This window comes from Gracilinanus agilis, chromosome 4, assembly GCF_016433145.1.
Source record: "Gracilinanus agilis isolate LMUSP501 chromosome 4, AgileGrace, whole genome shotgun sequence".
In the NCBI taxonomy this organism is placed as follows: Eukaryota; Metazoa; Chordata; class Mammalia; order Didelphimorphia; family Didelphidae; genus Gracilinanus; species Gracilinanus agilis.
Genome location: NC_058133.1, coordinates 566,228 through 579,216, shown reverse-complemented (window position 1 = coordinate 579,216; position 12,989 = coordinate 566,228). Strand labels below are relative to the sequence as shown.

Genomic DNA, 12,989 nt, shown 5'->3' with positions numbered 1-12,989 from the left:
CATTTTAACTCAACTTATATGTCGTGAGAAATACGACTTCTCTGAAATGCTGTCAATGAAAATGATTCACTTAATGCCATGCAACTATTACTAACTATAAGCTGCCCAACGAAAATGTCTTTTCCACTAGACTCATCAATAAAAATGGGAGTGGCAGCCAGTGGCCCATGGTAAGAGGCAGGAGTGGCGAGGTCCTGGGCCATCACAGGTTTCCCCTCAGGACTGCTACGGCTCTTAGAGTCCCAGAGAAGGCCAGCAGGTCTTGGCTAAAGAGGACATCAGTACAGAAATTCCTGTTTGTCTGAAAACCAAACAACCAGATAACTGAAATAACTGGCATTTTTTTTTCCTATACTCTAAGAATTAAGAGAAAATGACAAATAAGCCAACATCAAGAATTTGATTTAAAACAAGAACAATTTTTCCGACAAGCCAAGAGTTCGAGATTCCACCTCTTTTTCTATGTGCATAATACCATGCGATGATACTTGATATAAATCAAAGATTGAAAAAAAAGTTTAAAACTGCTTTAGTGTTCCAAAGGTTTTGATGTAATTTTCAGAAAAACGATAACCCAAGAATGGTCTGTTATTGAATTAGCCTACATTTCCCACTTCCCAACTATTTAAAGAGAGGAGCTTGGCAGGACTTAAGTTCAATAAAGCTACAGCCTTTTAAAGGGAGCGCCACACTACGCAGTCACAATGAAAACGAAATGAACTCAAAACATGAACTTCTGGCTTATAAAGAAACATTTTCCTTGGATAAATGAATGTTTACCTTGTCCATTAGTCTGAGTTGTAGTTGGTGCACCTGTTGGAGCTGCCGGGGGTGGCTGGGCTTGCTGCTGGTAATAATGAGCATAATAAGCAGCCCAAGCAGCAGAATTTGGGTCTGTACCTGTTTTTGCTAGAATCAAAAGACAAGTTTGAGATTTCTCTTTGAAGACACAAGACTACATCACATTATCACAGCATGTTATTAAGAAAAATTAAGTTGTGCCAGACTAACCCACTTTCTTCCCTGAGAGGATTAGCCCTCTAGTGGCCTGAACCTTTCTGAAACCAAGTCTTTCATGACGTCCTTGTGAGTAAACTGGCCTAATGAAGTGGGGGCAGAGAGGCCTGAGTGAGTGAGCGAGCGAGTGCACACCGTAACGTAGTGTTCCATGTTTTAAAAACTACTTGAGTAAAGGCAAGACAATCTGCCTGACCACCCAATGGAAGTAATACAAAAAGCTAGGAGGGAACAGCAAATATGGTGAAGACAGGACTGGGAAACAAAACATTCTGAGATGGAAGGTCAGACAAAATTTAAGATAGTTAAGATGGAAGAGACAACTATGGAGTCCAGCCCTTGGGCTCAAAACACGACTCCTCCAAAAGAACATGATGGAGAGGTAGTCATTGGGGGTGAGGGCAGAAGAAAGGCTTTTTTGTGAATGGCAAACTCGGTGTGTTCGTTACTCCGGTGAGCTTGTTATTCTAGCCAAATGGCAGTGGCATAGTGCTCCGCTTGGCTCAGTCACACACGAAACCCTTAATTCAGGTAAGGGGACCACACTTCAAGGAAGGCAATTCATTTCTGGAATGCCCCCAGACGGATAACCTAAACGGCAAAGGGGACCCAAACCCGAGAAGGTTGAGAGGTAAGAGCAACTGAATTTTTTTATATTTGAAGGGTTGTCATGTGAAACAAGGGGGCTCGCTCAGGAGGAGAAACTATCCTGCCAATTCCAGTTGCTCCAAAGTCAAGGGGGCTGCGCCCCACCGAAATGCCGAATTTCCTAGATGGTCCTTTCCTCCTCTAGAAGTAACTTGTTTGGGATACTGAACAAATCATAATTCTCATTGTTCTGAACATGTCAGATTTGTGGGCAACTGGACAGAATTTCCATTAGGAGGACCGAACTCCACAAGGAAAAAGATTTCTGAAAATAAAAATACACGAGGAAACGGATGTACAACTATTTGGGAAGGAAATAAATGTAAAATGCTTATGAAGAACCCCAAAGCATTTTTGTGGAGGGAGCAAACAACGACATTCTCTTATAAAGTTAGAAGATGATATGTAGGAAAATCAACCAAGAGACTCACAAAAATCAATGAAACCAAAGTATCCGAACCCACCTCTAAAAAACCAACGTCCCCATTTCCAGTTAGAATGTTTTATAAATCAAGTTCACTGCCTTCACCTCAATCTGCTCACTCGTGCCAGTGTTTCGCTATCAACGATATCAAGATGATAGAACCAACCAGACCAACAGGCCTGGGTAAGCCCAAGTGTGCGCCTTCCAGCTAATTGGCCCAGGAGTTCGGTTTTCTGTTGTCACAAAACGAGTCAAGCCTCATTGCTTGATTTGCTTTACTGCACGGTCCCACAACATGCCGCCCACTCCACAAACAGGCATTTCCCAGCCCAACTGCCCCATTTCTCAATCGCTTGCCTTGGTTCTAAATGGCTCTTGGCAGTCAGGCTCTATTTGCATCGCCATTAAGGAGATGGCATCGTACAGAAGGGAATCTGAAGGGCTCTGACCTGTCTTAACTGCGGAGCAACAGAAAACGAAGTAGCCCAGTCTAGTGAAGCCCTCCAGAGTGCGGGGCTTGGCCCCCCTGGATCCAGGTGGCAGGTGTTACCCAGAAGATGGTAAGGTGGCCAGGCCGAACAGAAGACGAGCTCAGGCCTATGGGGGTGGGAGCACTGGAGAGACACTTCTTGGGCTGCACGGGGTCTTAGAATATCAACATCTGTGCAGCACAAATGGCCAGCTACTGAGGAGAGTGCGAGGCTCATGAAGACTCCTCCTCCTCCTCATGGGCTGCACTGAGGACCAGAATCCCAAGATGATCCATTTCATGTTGTCTCTCATCAGCGTAAGGGAAATGAAGCCTGGGCTGGTGTCTGAGTCAAACCGACCTTCTGGGAATGGCAGAAAATGCCCTTGGCCAACGGGGGTGCCTAGGTGTGACTGCCCTCTTAGAACAGAGCATCTAGTCTAGAAATATCCACCTACCCCCGACTCTACTGTGCCCTCCCCCGCCCCAGTCCCCCAAGAGCCTACATAGGAATAATGCTAAGGTTGGCAACACTGTTATATCTTTCACCTGGGTCAGGCGGGTTCTGCTGCTGCCAGTGAGGATAGGCATTTCCCCAGCCTTGGGGAGCGTATGGAGCTGGAGGGCCACTAGGGAAGAAAAGAAAGGGACATTGAAGGTATTTCAGTAAATCTCTCTCCTAGAGAGTTAGGGAAAAAATAAAGGCCCAGTACTTACTGAGGAGCAGGGCCTGGGGGACCTGGATTATAAGGTGCAGGATTGTAGGGCCCCATTGGATTTCCAGGCCCTGGAGGCCCTGGAGGCCCATGGGGGCCTGGAACACCATGAGGCCCATGGGGAACAGGTGGACCTAAGGGATTCACTGAACCCTGTAAACAAAAGAGAAGAGAGTTTAAGATACTGACGTAGCAGGTTCTGTCCAGTCCCCAAAGAGGCAGAACAGATCAGACAAAAGATCCAAAAAACTGAGTCCTAATGGAGACATCGGACAAGCATCAGGTGTTCGCTGTGTACCAGGTGTTGCGTCAAGGCCAGGGATGCTCAGCAAGGAAAACGCAATCGGCAAATAACTCTGCATGTACCAGATAGGGGAGGGGGAAGTGTGAGAGGGAAGGAAGGCAATAGCAGGGTGAGCTTGAAGTAGCGTCCCGAAGGAAGCCAAGAGGGGAGGAGAATAGACAAGAACAAGTCAGAGGAGCTGAATGCGAGATAAAAATGGCTTTGACGTTGGTAAAACAAGACGGAGCACATCTAAGAAGGTAGAAACCACTCTTAATCCAGGGGCCAAGAAATGGCAACAGGCTGCTTAGGAGATGGGCAAGATGGGGGGAGGCACGAGGACGAGGAGTGTGGAAATGACCCTGACACAAGGGGTGTAAACTTTAGTGATGGGATGGGCAGGTGGCCTGGCCTAGGTGGCCAGCGGCTATCGGGACAGTCCAGACTGAAGAGACGCTGGAGTCGGAATCACCAGGGATAAGAGACCAAGAGCGAGTGAGGCCTCAGGCCCTGGAAGGACAGTGCCGGTGGGGGGGGATGATGAACGCTCTTTTGGACAGTCTGTTCAGTTTGAAGTGCCTCCAGGAAACCCAGCTGGAGAGGAGGGGAGGGCAGAGGTAGGCCAGATACATCTCGGAACCATCCACAGGGCCAAACAGGGCAGTCTTTGGAGACAAGCTGGTTGGTGGGTAGGCAGAACCCAATGGAGATTCAGCCAAGTGGCCAGAAAGAGGGGTTGTCCTCCTTCAGAACACAGGATGGGGAGTAGTTCCTATGGTGACCACAGCAGACCCTTTCATCCCTCCCTCGGCTTCACGGATGCCTCCTTCAGAGGTTCCAGCTCCTTCTCCATCTTCCCATCACTGTCACTAGAGAAGCCCAACCCGGCCACCGTTCTTCAGGTGAGGACTTCTCCAGAGCTACCTCTTGGAGGCTCTGACTCCCTCCACTGCCATCTGGGTGGGGAGCACCAAGCTGTGGCCCTGGACACACTACATTCTTTTCATCTCAGGGGAAAAGAAAGATGAAAATGGTCGCTCTTTTCTCACCATCAGGTAAAGGAAGAAGAACGAAAACTTGCCTGTCAAAGTTAAACCCTATTTGGGTGTCGAGGCCGTGTCTGCTCCTCTAGACCCTTGAAGAGGCTTCCGCTTGGAGACCTCGGTCAGCAGCAGCAGCAGCAGCACTTAGTATCCCACTCTAGGGGCCTAACCCTAACCCTCACCCCTGACCGTTTCTGCTACGAGAAACACTCTCTGTCCCCAGGATCACACTGAGACTCCTGACCCGTCCGTCACATCACCCACCGCCGGTTCACTGGCTTGGCCTAGCAATTACCCTCCATGAAGTCACTTAGAAAAACAAACCAACTGCAAGGTTTGTCCTAAACTTCTCTATCCTTTGAGTCTTGGGTCCAAGGCCTCCTCGACTAGTCCAGCTCAGTCTCCCCACTTAGCGCCTCGCCACGTGTTTCCTTCTAGAGAGAATACATTCTTTAAGGTCAGGGAGCTCGAGGGAGGCCTCCCAGCATGCATTTGGTAAACGCCTGACGAATCCTCGGCTCGCTCTCCTGTCAGCTCGAGGTCACCCCTTAACTCTCCTCCAAATTCCTCAGGTATTGAGCACAACACGGGCACCAGCTGGAGGGTGGCCTTTCCTTTATATTAATCCCCAATGGGGAGGCTTTGAAGCTTCAGGCAAAAATGATGGTTTGCTTCTGTTTTTAAGACTGATCTTAGGAAGGAAGCCAGTAAAAGCCCAGTGTACGGACAGGGATGGCCCTGAACCTGGGGAGGTGACGCCAGAAGAAGCCAAGTCCTGGCCATGGAGATCCAGAAACCATCGAGGGAGAAAGGCCGGGAAGAAGGCGGCAGCCATCCCAACCCCGGAAGCCCACTAAGCGCATCTCCCAGGGACTGAAGTCTGCCTCGGGGAAGGGAGACGGCCACTCTGATGGAAAATGAGGAGGAAGTCAGGCCAGTTGCCTGCTGGTGCCTAATTCCAGCACACCCGTAGTGGCCATCAGCAAGGTTCCTGGGCTCTCTACTGCAGCCCCCCATGACCCCAGGGCTACTCACACCAATCTTGTCCTCTATGAGCTGCCTGGCATAATCGATCTGCTGTGGAGTTCCACGTATTGTAAATAGCTTCATGTTGGGGTCGGCATTAGGTGGAGGATTTCTCTGAAGTTCTATTCTAGCACCAGACTGTTGGCTTATGCTTTTGATAGTTTCTCCACCTGAAACACAAGTTTGGGTTTTCTTCCTCAAAGGCCTGAAGAGAGCTTGCTGCAAAAGCCAGCGAAGAGTTCCCCGATTATTGCTACGAGGCCTTTCCAAGCATCCAGGGGAGACTCGCCCCCTTCACTCAACCACCAGCCTGCTGCACCCGACTAAGCATTACATGGAAAACCTTCGGCCGACTTCAAGGAAATGCAGCATCTTTTTAGACAGAAAACCTCTCGCTCAAATGACCGAAGTCCTTTATAAGGAGGCATCAGGCAAACTCAAATCTCCACGTACGCGTCAGCCTAGGTTACTCTATCTTCAAAAGTCTCTGCGTGCCCAGCCTGGCTGCCCAGCCCACCCCATCTGGCACAGTCTTCAGGCCAAACGGCTGAGCCGAGGACAGGCGAGGCTGCTACTCCGAGAGCACCAACCACCCAGACTTAGGCTACAAGTCCGTAGCCAGGAGAATGTCAAGCATCTTGCCTTTTCCTATGATTAATCCAGTTTTCCCAGTTGGAACGATGAAGTTAAATTCCTGCAGTCCACCAGGCGGCCCCATGCTCCAGTTGCCTTGGCCCCTGCCTCTTCCTCGACCGCCAGGTCCTGGTCCACCAGGGTTACCAGCCTAAGGAAAAACTGTAAATCAGCACCCAAAGCCCAAGACTGCTGCTCCCCCGAAGTGCCAAAGCATGAGAAAGGCGGCTGTTCTATGGCTCTGCTTATTCTAGTAACCAGTCAGCCTCCAAGAAGCCTCGCCTAACACCCAAGTGCCATTCTGATAGTTCCCTGCCCCAATTCTGAACTGGTGGTCCTGGAGTCACAGAGGCAAAGCCTGCAGTCCTGGGGCCTAATGAAGAGGAGCATGGCAAGCGCTAGCAGAGAGACCAGGGATGTACGTCCTCTGGAAACTCTCGACTCGCTGATAGTGAGGTTGTTGGCCAAGTTGGTTCCGAGGCTATTGTGAATAAATCAAACCTGAACACTTCGCAGGAGGTCTGTGATAATTTCTGCAGCATGCTGACATCTGTCTGGAGGGCCTGTAATCTGTGCTATTCGATCTGGTGTCGTCCCGTCATCTGCAAAGAACACAGAAATGCAAAATTGGGACGTTAATGCATTGCTGGTGGAGTTGTGAACTGATCCAACCATTCTGGAGGGTGATTTGGAACTATGCTCAAACGGCGATAAAAGACTGCCTGCCCTTCGATCCAGCCACAGCATTGTTGGGTTTGTACCCCAAAGAGATAATAAGGAAAAAGATTTGTACGAAAATATTCATAGCCTCACTCTTTGTGGTGGCAAAAAACTGGAAAACGAGGGGCTGCCCTTCAATTGGGGAATGGCTGAACATACTGTGGTATGTGCTGGTGATGGAATACTATTGTGCTAAAAGGAATAATGAACTGGAGGAATTCCATGTGAACTGGAAAGACCTCCAGGAAGTGATGCAGAGTGAAAGGAGCAGAACCAGGAGAACATCCTATACAGAGACGGATACACTGTGGTAAAATAGAATGTGATGGACTTCTGTACTAGCAGCAATGCAGTGACCCAGGACAACTCTGAGGGATTTATGAGGAAGAAGCTCTCCATATCCAGAGAAAGAACTGTGGAAATGGAAATACATTAGAAAAATGTGGTCGATCATGTAATGTGATAGGGATATGACTGGGGTTTTGATGTTAAAGGATTGCTCTACTGCAGATATGAATAACACGACAGATGCATAATAACTCAGTGGAATTGCTTGTCAGATTCCGGAGGGTGGAAGGGGGAATTGGGGAACCAGGGAAAAATATTCTAAAGAATGAAAAAAAAAAAAAGAAAATAATACAAAAATGTTAGTAAGTTCAGATTAGAGGGCGAAGCTTTGCAAGAGACTCGAGTGTAGATGCTCACCTGGTTTGAACTGAATCCGAACTCCGGCATCATTCTGTATCTTTTTAATCATTTCTCCATTTCTTCCTATTACAATTCCCACAGCAAATCTCGGTATTGGGACCTTGTGGAGGCAACAGAATTGAGAGGTTTTTCAACATAAAGGTAAGCAGTCCCAAAACTTCCCAAGAAGCAACAAAATGGCAAGTGGAGGAGTCTGACTCAAGGGGACAATTAAACAACTTTGAATATTCTAGTTCTAGTCCTATTTTTTTTTTTTGGGGGGGGGGACTAAAATCCATCAAGAATAAGTACTAGGGGCAGCTGGGTAGCTCAGTGGATTGAGAGTCAGGCCTAGAGATGGGAGGTCCTGGGTTCAAATCTGGCCTCAGAGACTTCCCAGCTGTGTGACCCTGGGCAAGTCACTTGACCCCCCATTGCCTACCTTTACCACTCTTCTGCCTTGGAGCCAATACACAATATTGACTCCAAGACAAAAGGTAAGGGTTTAAAAAAAAACAACAAAAAAAAAACAACTAAGTACTAGACTAGGCTATGACAACATGGCAGAGAATCATATTTTTGAGAGGTCTTTGAAGCAGCAGCCAGATGGCACAGTGGATAGTTAGGACTAGAAACAGGAGGTCCTGGGTTCCAACCTGACCTCAGCTACTTCATAGTGTCAGTCCAGACACAGATCCCTGGCACATTCCTTAAGCCCATTGTCCAGTTCTTAAGTGATCCTCAGCATCAATTCTAAGACAGAAGGTAAGGGTCGCATTGGAAAACCTGGCTGCGAAAGCCGGGCCTACGGGAGCCTGGATGGGCAGTCAGTCAACATTTGGTCATGCTGCAGCCTTTCTATGCTTGTTTCTTCATCAGAAAGGGGTGGGGATGGGGTGGGGGGGCAGAGCAAGATGCACACTTGGGAACACTCACGTCGATGCCTTCATTGCCTCCTATTCTTGACCCGTACTCATTGCGCACCTCCCTGAAGCCACCTTGATCGCGGATTAACTCCAAGACCATCTCCTTGGCTTGCTAATAAGAATGTGATCACACCGAGTCCGTGAGAAGCGACTACGAAGGTTCACCACACAACGTCCGCCCCCCCTCTAAACCTAGTGCCGCTTACTTGGACTTTGTAGGGGTCGCCTGTGATCCGGAGTGGCTTGTCAGCGCCGGTGTTCTGGGGCCCGTCCTGAATCATCACCATTTTCACACCGGCTCGCTCCTGTTTCAAACAAAGTCAGACGTGTCATGGAGAACGAATGGCGCGGCAGCCGCCAACCCCCCAGGGGCCCAGAACCCTCCGTACCTGGAGCTGCTTGATAGTCTCTCCGCCTTTGCCGATAACGAGTCCAGCCTTGCTGGCTGGGATCATTATTTCCTGGACTGCATTGCCTGGTCCGTCTCCATGATGAAAGCCAGGTGCTGGCCTTCCCTTTTCAACAATCTGGTCAAGTAACCGCTTGGCTGACCTGGAAAATAAGGTAAAAGGTTCCTCTTCGCCATCAGAATGGATTCTCCTTCTCACTCAGATTGTACTTGGGAGATTATGTCAGCCAGAGAATTCTTCCCATCCGCGGGACACATAGGGGACGGCGGGCGGGCAGGAGGGAGGCCAGAGCTGTGCACTCTAGGGAAGTCACCGCCTGTCTGGTTCCTTTTCTCAGTGGCCAAATGCAGAGTCAAAGTGCCTTCGCCCCAGGCTGTGCTGGGAGTCCAGTATTGTTTGTAAAGCACTTGGCAGAGGGCTTGCCTGGCCCAAAGCGGCTGCTTGAGAAAGGTTCCTTTCCTGCATTTGCAGGCTGTCGGACACCCATTTTGACTAAGGCCTCGGGCTCCGCCATGAAATCGAGCTATGTTTGGAATCTTTCTTTGGGCGAAGCTGGGATTAGGACCAAAGGGCTGGAGGGAAGGACCCTTCGGAGGCCCCCCAGAAGCGGACCCATTAGCCGGGCTCTCATATACTTACTGAACAGATTCAGGAGTCCCGGTTAACATGCATGACCTTTCAGGCAGGCCGCCACTATCTAAAACAAAGAAAAGAAATGGAATTAGCTTGGAATGAGGAAGCGACCTGGATGGCTGGAGCTGGCCACTAGCAGGCAAAAACCAGGGAAGAAAAGGCCCGGATTACCTGGAGCGATCTGTATTTTGCATCCAGATTCCTGTTGTATGCGTGAGATCTGCTCGCCACCTCTGCCAATTACTAGTGAAAACACAGAGTCAGCAGTTGAAAACTCCAGGCAAATAAGGCCGGACCAAAGTTTGAGGTCATTACTTGGGCTTTTCAACATTACTTACTGAATCCAACCATTCCATCTGGAACTTTGTATTCTTCTGTCATTACCGACCTAATCAGAAGGAAGGAAAGAAGCCGTTAGCCCCACCGCCAACCGAGCACACAGTAAGTCAGCATCGTTTCTAGGAAAACGTATAACAATAGCTTTTATTTAGTCCCTACTGTGTGCCAGGCCCTGTGCCAAGTGCTTTACAAATAGTATCTCCTTTGGTCTGCACAACGACCCCAGGAGGGAGGTTGCGATTCATAAAACCCTCACCTTACTTCTTGGAGTAAGTATTGGCTCCTCAGTGGAAGAGTGGTCAGGGTGGGCCATGGGGGGTCAAGTGACTTGCCCAGGGTCACACGGCTAGGAAGTGTCTGAAGCCAGATTGGAACCGAGGACCTCCTGTGTCTAGGCCTGGCTCTCCATCTACTGAGCTACCCGGCTGCCCCCCATTATCTCCTTTTCTTGAGGAGTGAGAAAACTAAGGCAGAGGGGAAGTGACCTATCCAGCATCACAGTTAGATCTGAGGCTGGATTTGAACCCAGGAGGTTCTGACTCTAAGCCCAGCCCTCTGGACACTGCACTGCTTTCAATGACTTCTGAAAATGTCACAAAAAACGTATTTACAGACGGACCTGACCTCCCTTCAAGCACAAAGAACTTCCACAGAAATGCGAGTCTGAATAAAGTTTAAAAAAAGCAAACGCGCTCTCCCATATTGGATGCTAAACCCGTTCCGTACTCAGACCTCCATTAATCTCCTCCAATCTGAGCAATGCCCCTCGCACCATGCACTGCACTGTAAAGGCCTTTTGCCCTCACCTACCACCAAACATTTAGAGTGAGAATACGCAAGGGGAAGGCAAAGAGCCCGACAGTCTACCTTTGTTGCTGATGCATTGGTGGTAGTTGGCCTCCAAAGGCTGAAAAGAACAATATTTGCAGCTGTTAGAACTTTCCTCGCTAAAACCCAGCCCCCAATTCATGGCCTCCTTGACATTTCAGAGAAGGGCAAGATGAGCCTTGCCAGCTCCCATGGAGAAGGCCCAGGCCTGGCCAGGGAGACGGGATGGGCTCAAGTGGTTTCTTCTCTACTTGCCCAGAATTAGGGATGGAGCGGAAGAAAAATGCCATTTTCAACTGAGAGCAGTTCAGGTCTAAGAACTGAGCAGGCCCCTCCTTCCTGCTCCTTCATCAGTAAATGCCTGGCTTCCCCCCCCCCCGCCCCCCTTCTAGATGAGCTTTGACATGGAGGCCTGCCATGCTGTGGAAGGTCACCCCCACCCCCAGGGGGCTAACCCTAACCCTAACCCTCACAGGGAAGTGACTGGGACCTGGCAAGGTCCCAAAGCCAGTGAGATGTCAGAGGAGGATTCTTGACACCCAGGACACAATACTGAATAGGGGACGGCACCCCATTGTACGGAGGCAGGCAGAGAAAACCCCCAAATGTCATCCTGCAGAAATGGGGCACCAAGTCATCCCGGGGCAGCCACTAAGGAAGCTCTCCTGAGGAGACTCACCATCGTTCTGAGGAGCCACCTTCTTGGCGTCGGGCTGATCTGGAAAACGAAGAGGTTTTAAACGTTTTGGTCTGGAAGGCCAACATACTTCTCAGCTAGTGGCTGTCCCATGAATGTCAACTGTAGCATTTAAAAAAACACGCCTCGAGGTACGAATTGGACTGAAATTTCTGAACCAAAACGTAAAACTAAAGACTACAAAGGCAAACCCAAAGAGAGCACAAAAAGCCCCCCCAACGTTTGGCTCTCATCCTTCTTCCTGTTTGTAAAGAGGCACAAACACTAAAAAACAAAAAACCGCAAACCCTTTTCTATCACCGACCTTAACGGCGGCTAAGTACTCTGCAGTATTAGCGCTCTGTCACTAGGCAAAGAATTAGGCGCTAAGGGCTAATGATGCTTCCATAGCAGGAACTAAAGATAAAAAGCCGCTTCTCAAATGGGGAAAAAGATGGACACACCGAGAGTCCACTCTAGCCAACAGGGACAAAGCTGGGTGAGGAAAAAAGGCACAGTGCAAGCCGGCCCCAGTCGGGCCTGGCCAACATACCCAGCACACCAATGGCCTGGCTTCAGCCAGTCCTTTATGCAAACGAATGCAGTGCATATTGTTAGAGAGACATTCAGGATCTCCTGCCCCCCCCAGATTCAAGTTCATCTGATGAAACACCGTAACGAGGTACAGCAAAAACTGAGACACGTCATCCCGGAAATATGTGTGTGTGTCGTTTCAGGAGCCCTCAGTTATTGCACGTTTACACACTAAACACAGGTAATAAATAAAAATTCCTGCCTTTAAAAGGAGAGGGCATTCCCTCCCAGTGTGCTGTACTGCTCGGACTTGTCCAAGAGCCATCTACACATAAGATAAAAAGAATACATTACACATATCATCTGAAGCATCATTAGCTCATCTCTGCATAGTCAAAGCCTCACTCTCAATAGGAAAAACATTGGGGTTAATGGGAACAAGCACTCCTGGTCAAAGACTAGGGGGACGTTCGGCGGCTGTCACCGTCCTCTTCGAACAAAAACAAAAAACAAAGAAAAGTTAAAAATGCCAAAAGAAAGCACCAAAGGTCATACAGTGGCAGCAGCAGCAGCAGCAGCAGCAGCAGTGGCGGCGGCAGAAGCAGCAGCAGCAGCAACCCTGGCCACCAGCATTACTGGCCTTTCTAGGGCTTGTGAGAGTCTCGCCAGGGAGATGGGAAGGAAGGTGGGCATTTCCACAACATGGAGCCCTGCTAACAGCCAGGCCGCATTGGAAATGAAATCCCAAAACCAAGCCCACAAACACTGAACAACAGACCCCCCCCCCCCAACACAGTGCGGGAGGGCCTGGCAGGCCGCGACCCAGTAGGATCAAGGAGGGCGGGCATGCTTCCTAGACTGAGCGGGCAAGGAGCAGCTGGCCTGGCCTACCCCACTTCCTCCCTGCCTTCAGCTTCACCTACCTGGACTAAAGCTCAATAGGGAAAGGAGATGCCCGGCCTTACCCACACCCTGCC

General features: G+C 49.4%; 1 protein-coding gene across 1 annotated transcript in view; it reads right to left on the bottom strand.

Moving 5' to 3' along the window:
* Positions 1–12,989, bottom strand: part of FUBP1 (far upstream element binding protein 1) — a 34,117-nt gene that overhangs the window by 4,418 nt on the left and 16,710 nt on the right. The window contains exons 4-18 of the mRNA XM_044673328.1: positions 11,482–11,520; positions 10,842–10,881; positions 9,974–10,023; positions 9,807–9,878; positions 9,642–9,699; positions 8,982–9,144; positions 8,799–8,897; positions 8,603–8,704; positions 7,685–7,787; positions 6,761–6,861; positions 6,269–6,410; positions 5,636–5,796; positions 3,276–3,427; positions 3,108–3,187; positions 781–909 (exon numbers count right to left, since the gene is read on the bottom strand). Coding sequence (XP_044529263.1) covers positions 781–909; positions 3,108–3,187; positions 3,276–3,427; positions 5,636–5,796; positions 6,269–6,410; positions 6,761–6,861; positions 7,685–7,787; positions 8,603–8,704; positions 8,799–8,897; positions 8,982–9,144; positions 9,642–9,699; positions 9,807–9,878; positions 9,974–10,023; positions 10,842–10,881; positions 11,482–11,520 — 1,491 coding nt within the window. The remainder of the gene's footprint in view (positions 1–780; positions 910–3,107; positions 3,188–3,275; positions 3,428–5,635; positions 5,797–6,268; positions 6,411–6,760; positions 6,862–7,684; positions 7,788–8,602; positions 8,705–8,798; positions 8,898–8,981; positions 9,145–9,641; positions 9,700–9,806; positions 9,879–9,973; positions 10,024–10,841; positions 10,882–11,481; positions 11,521–12,989) is intronic.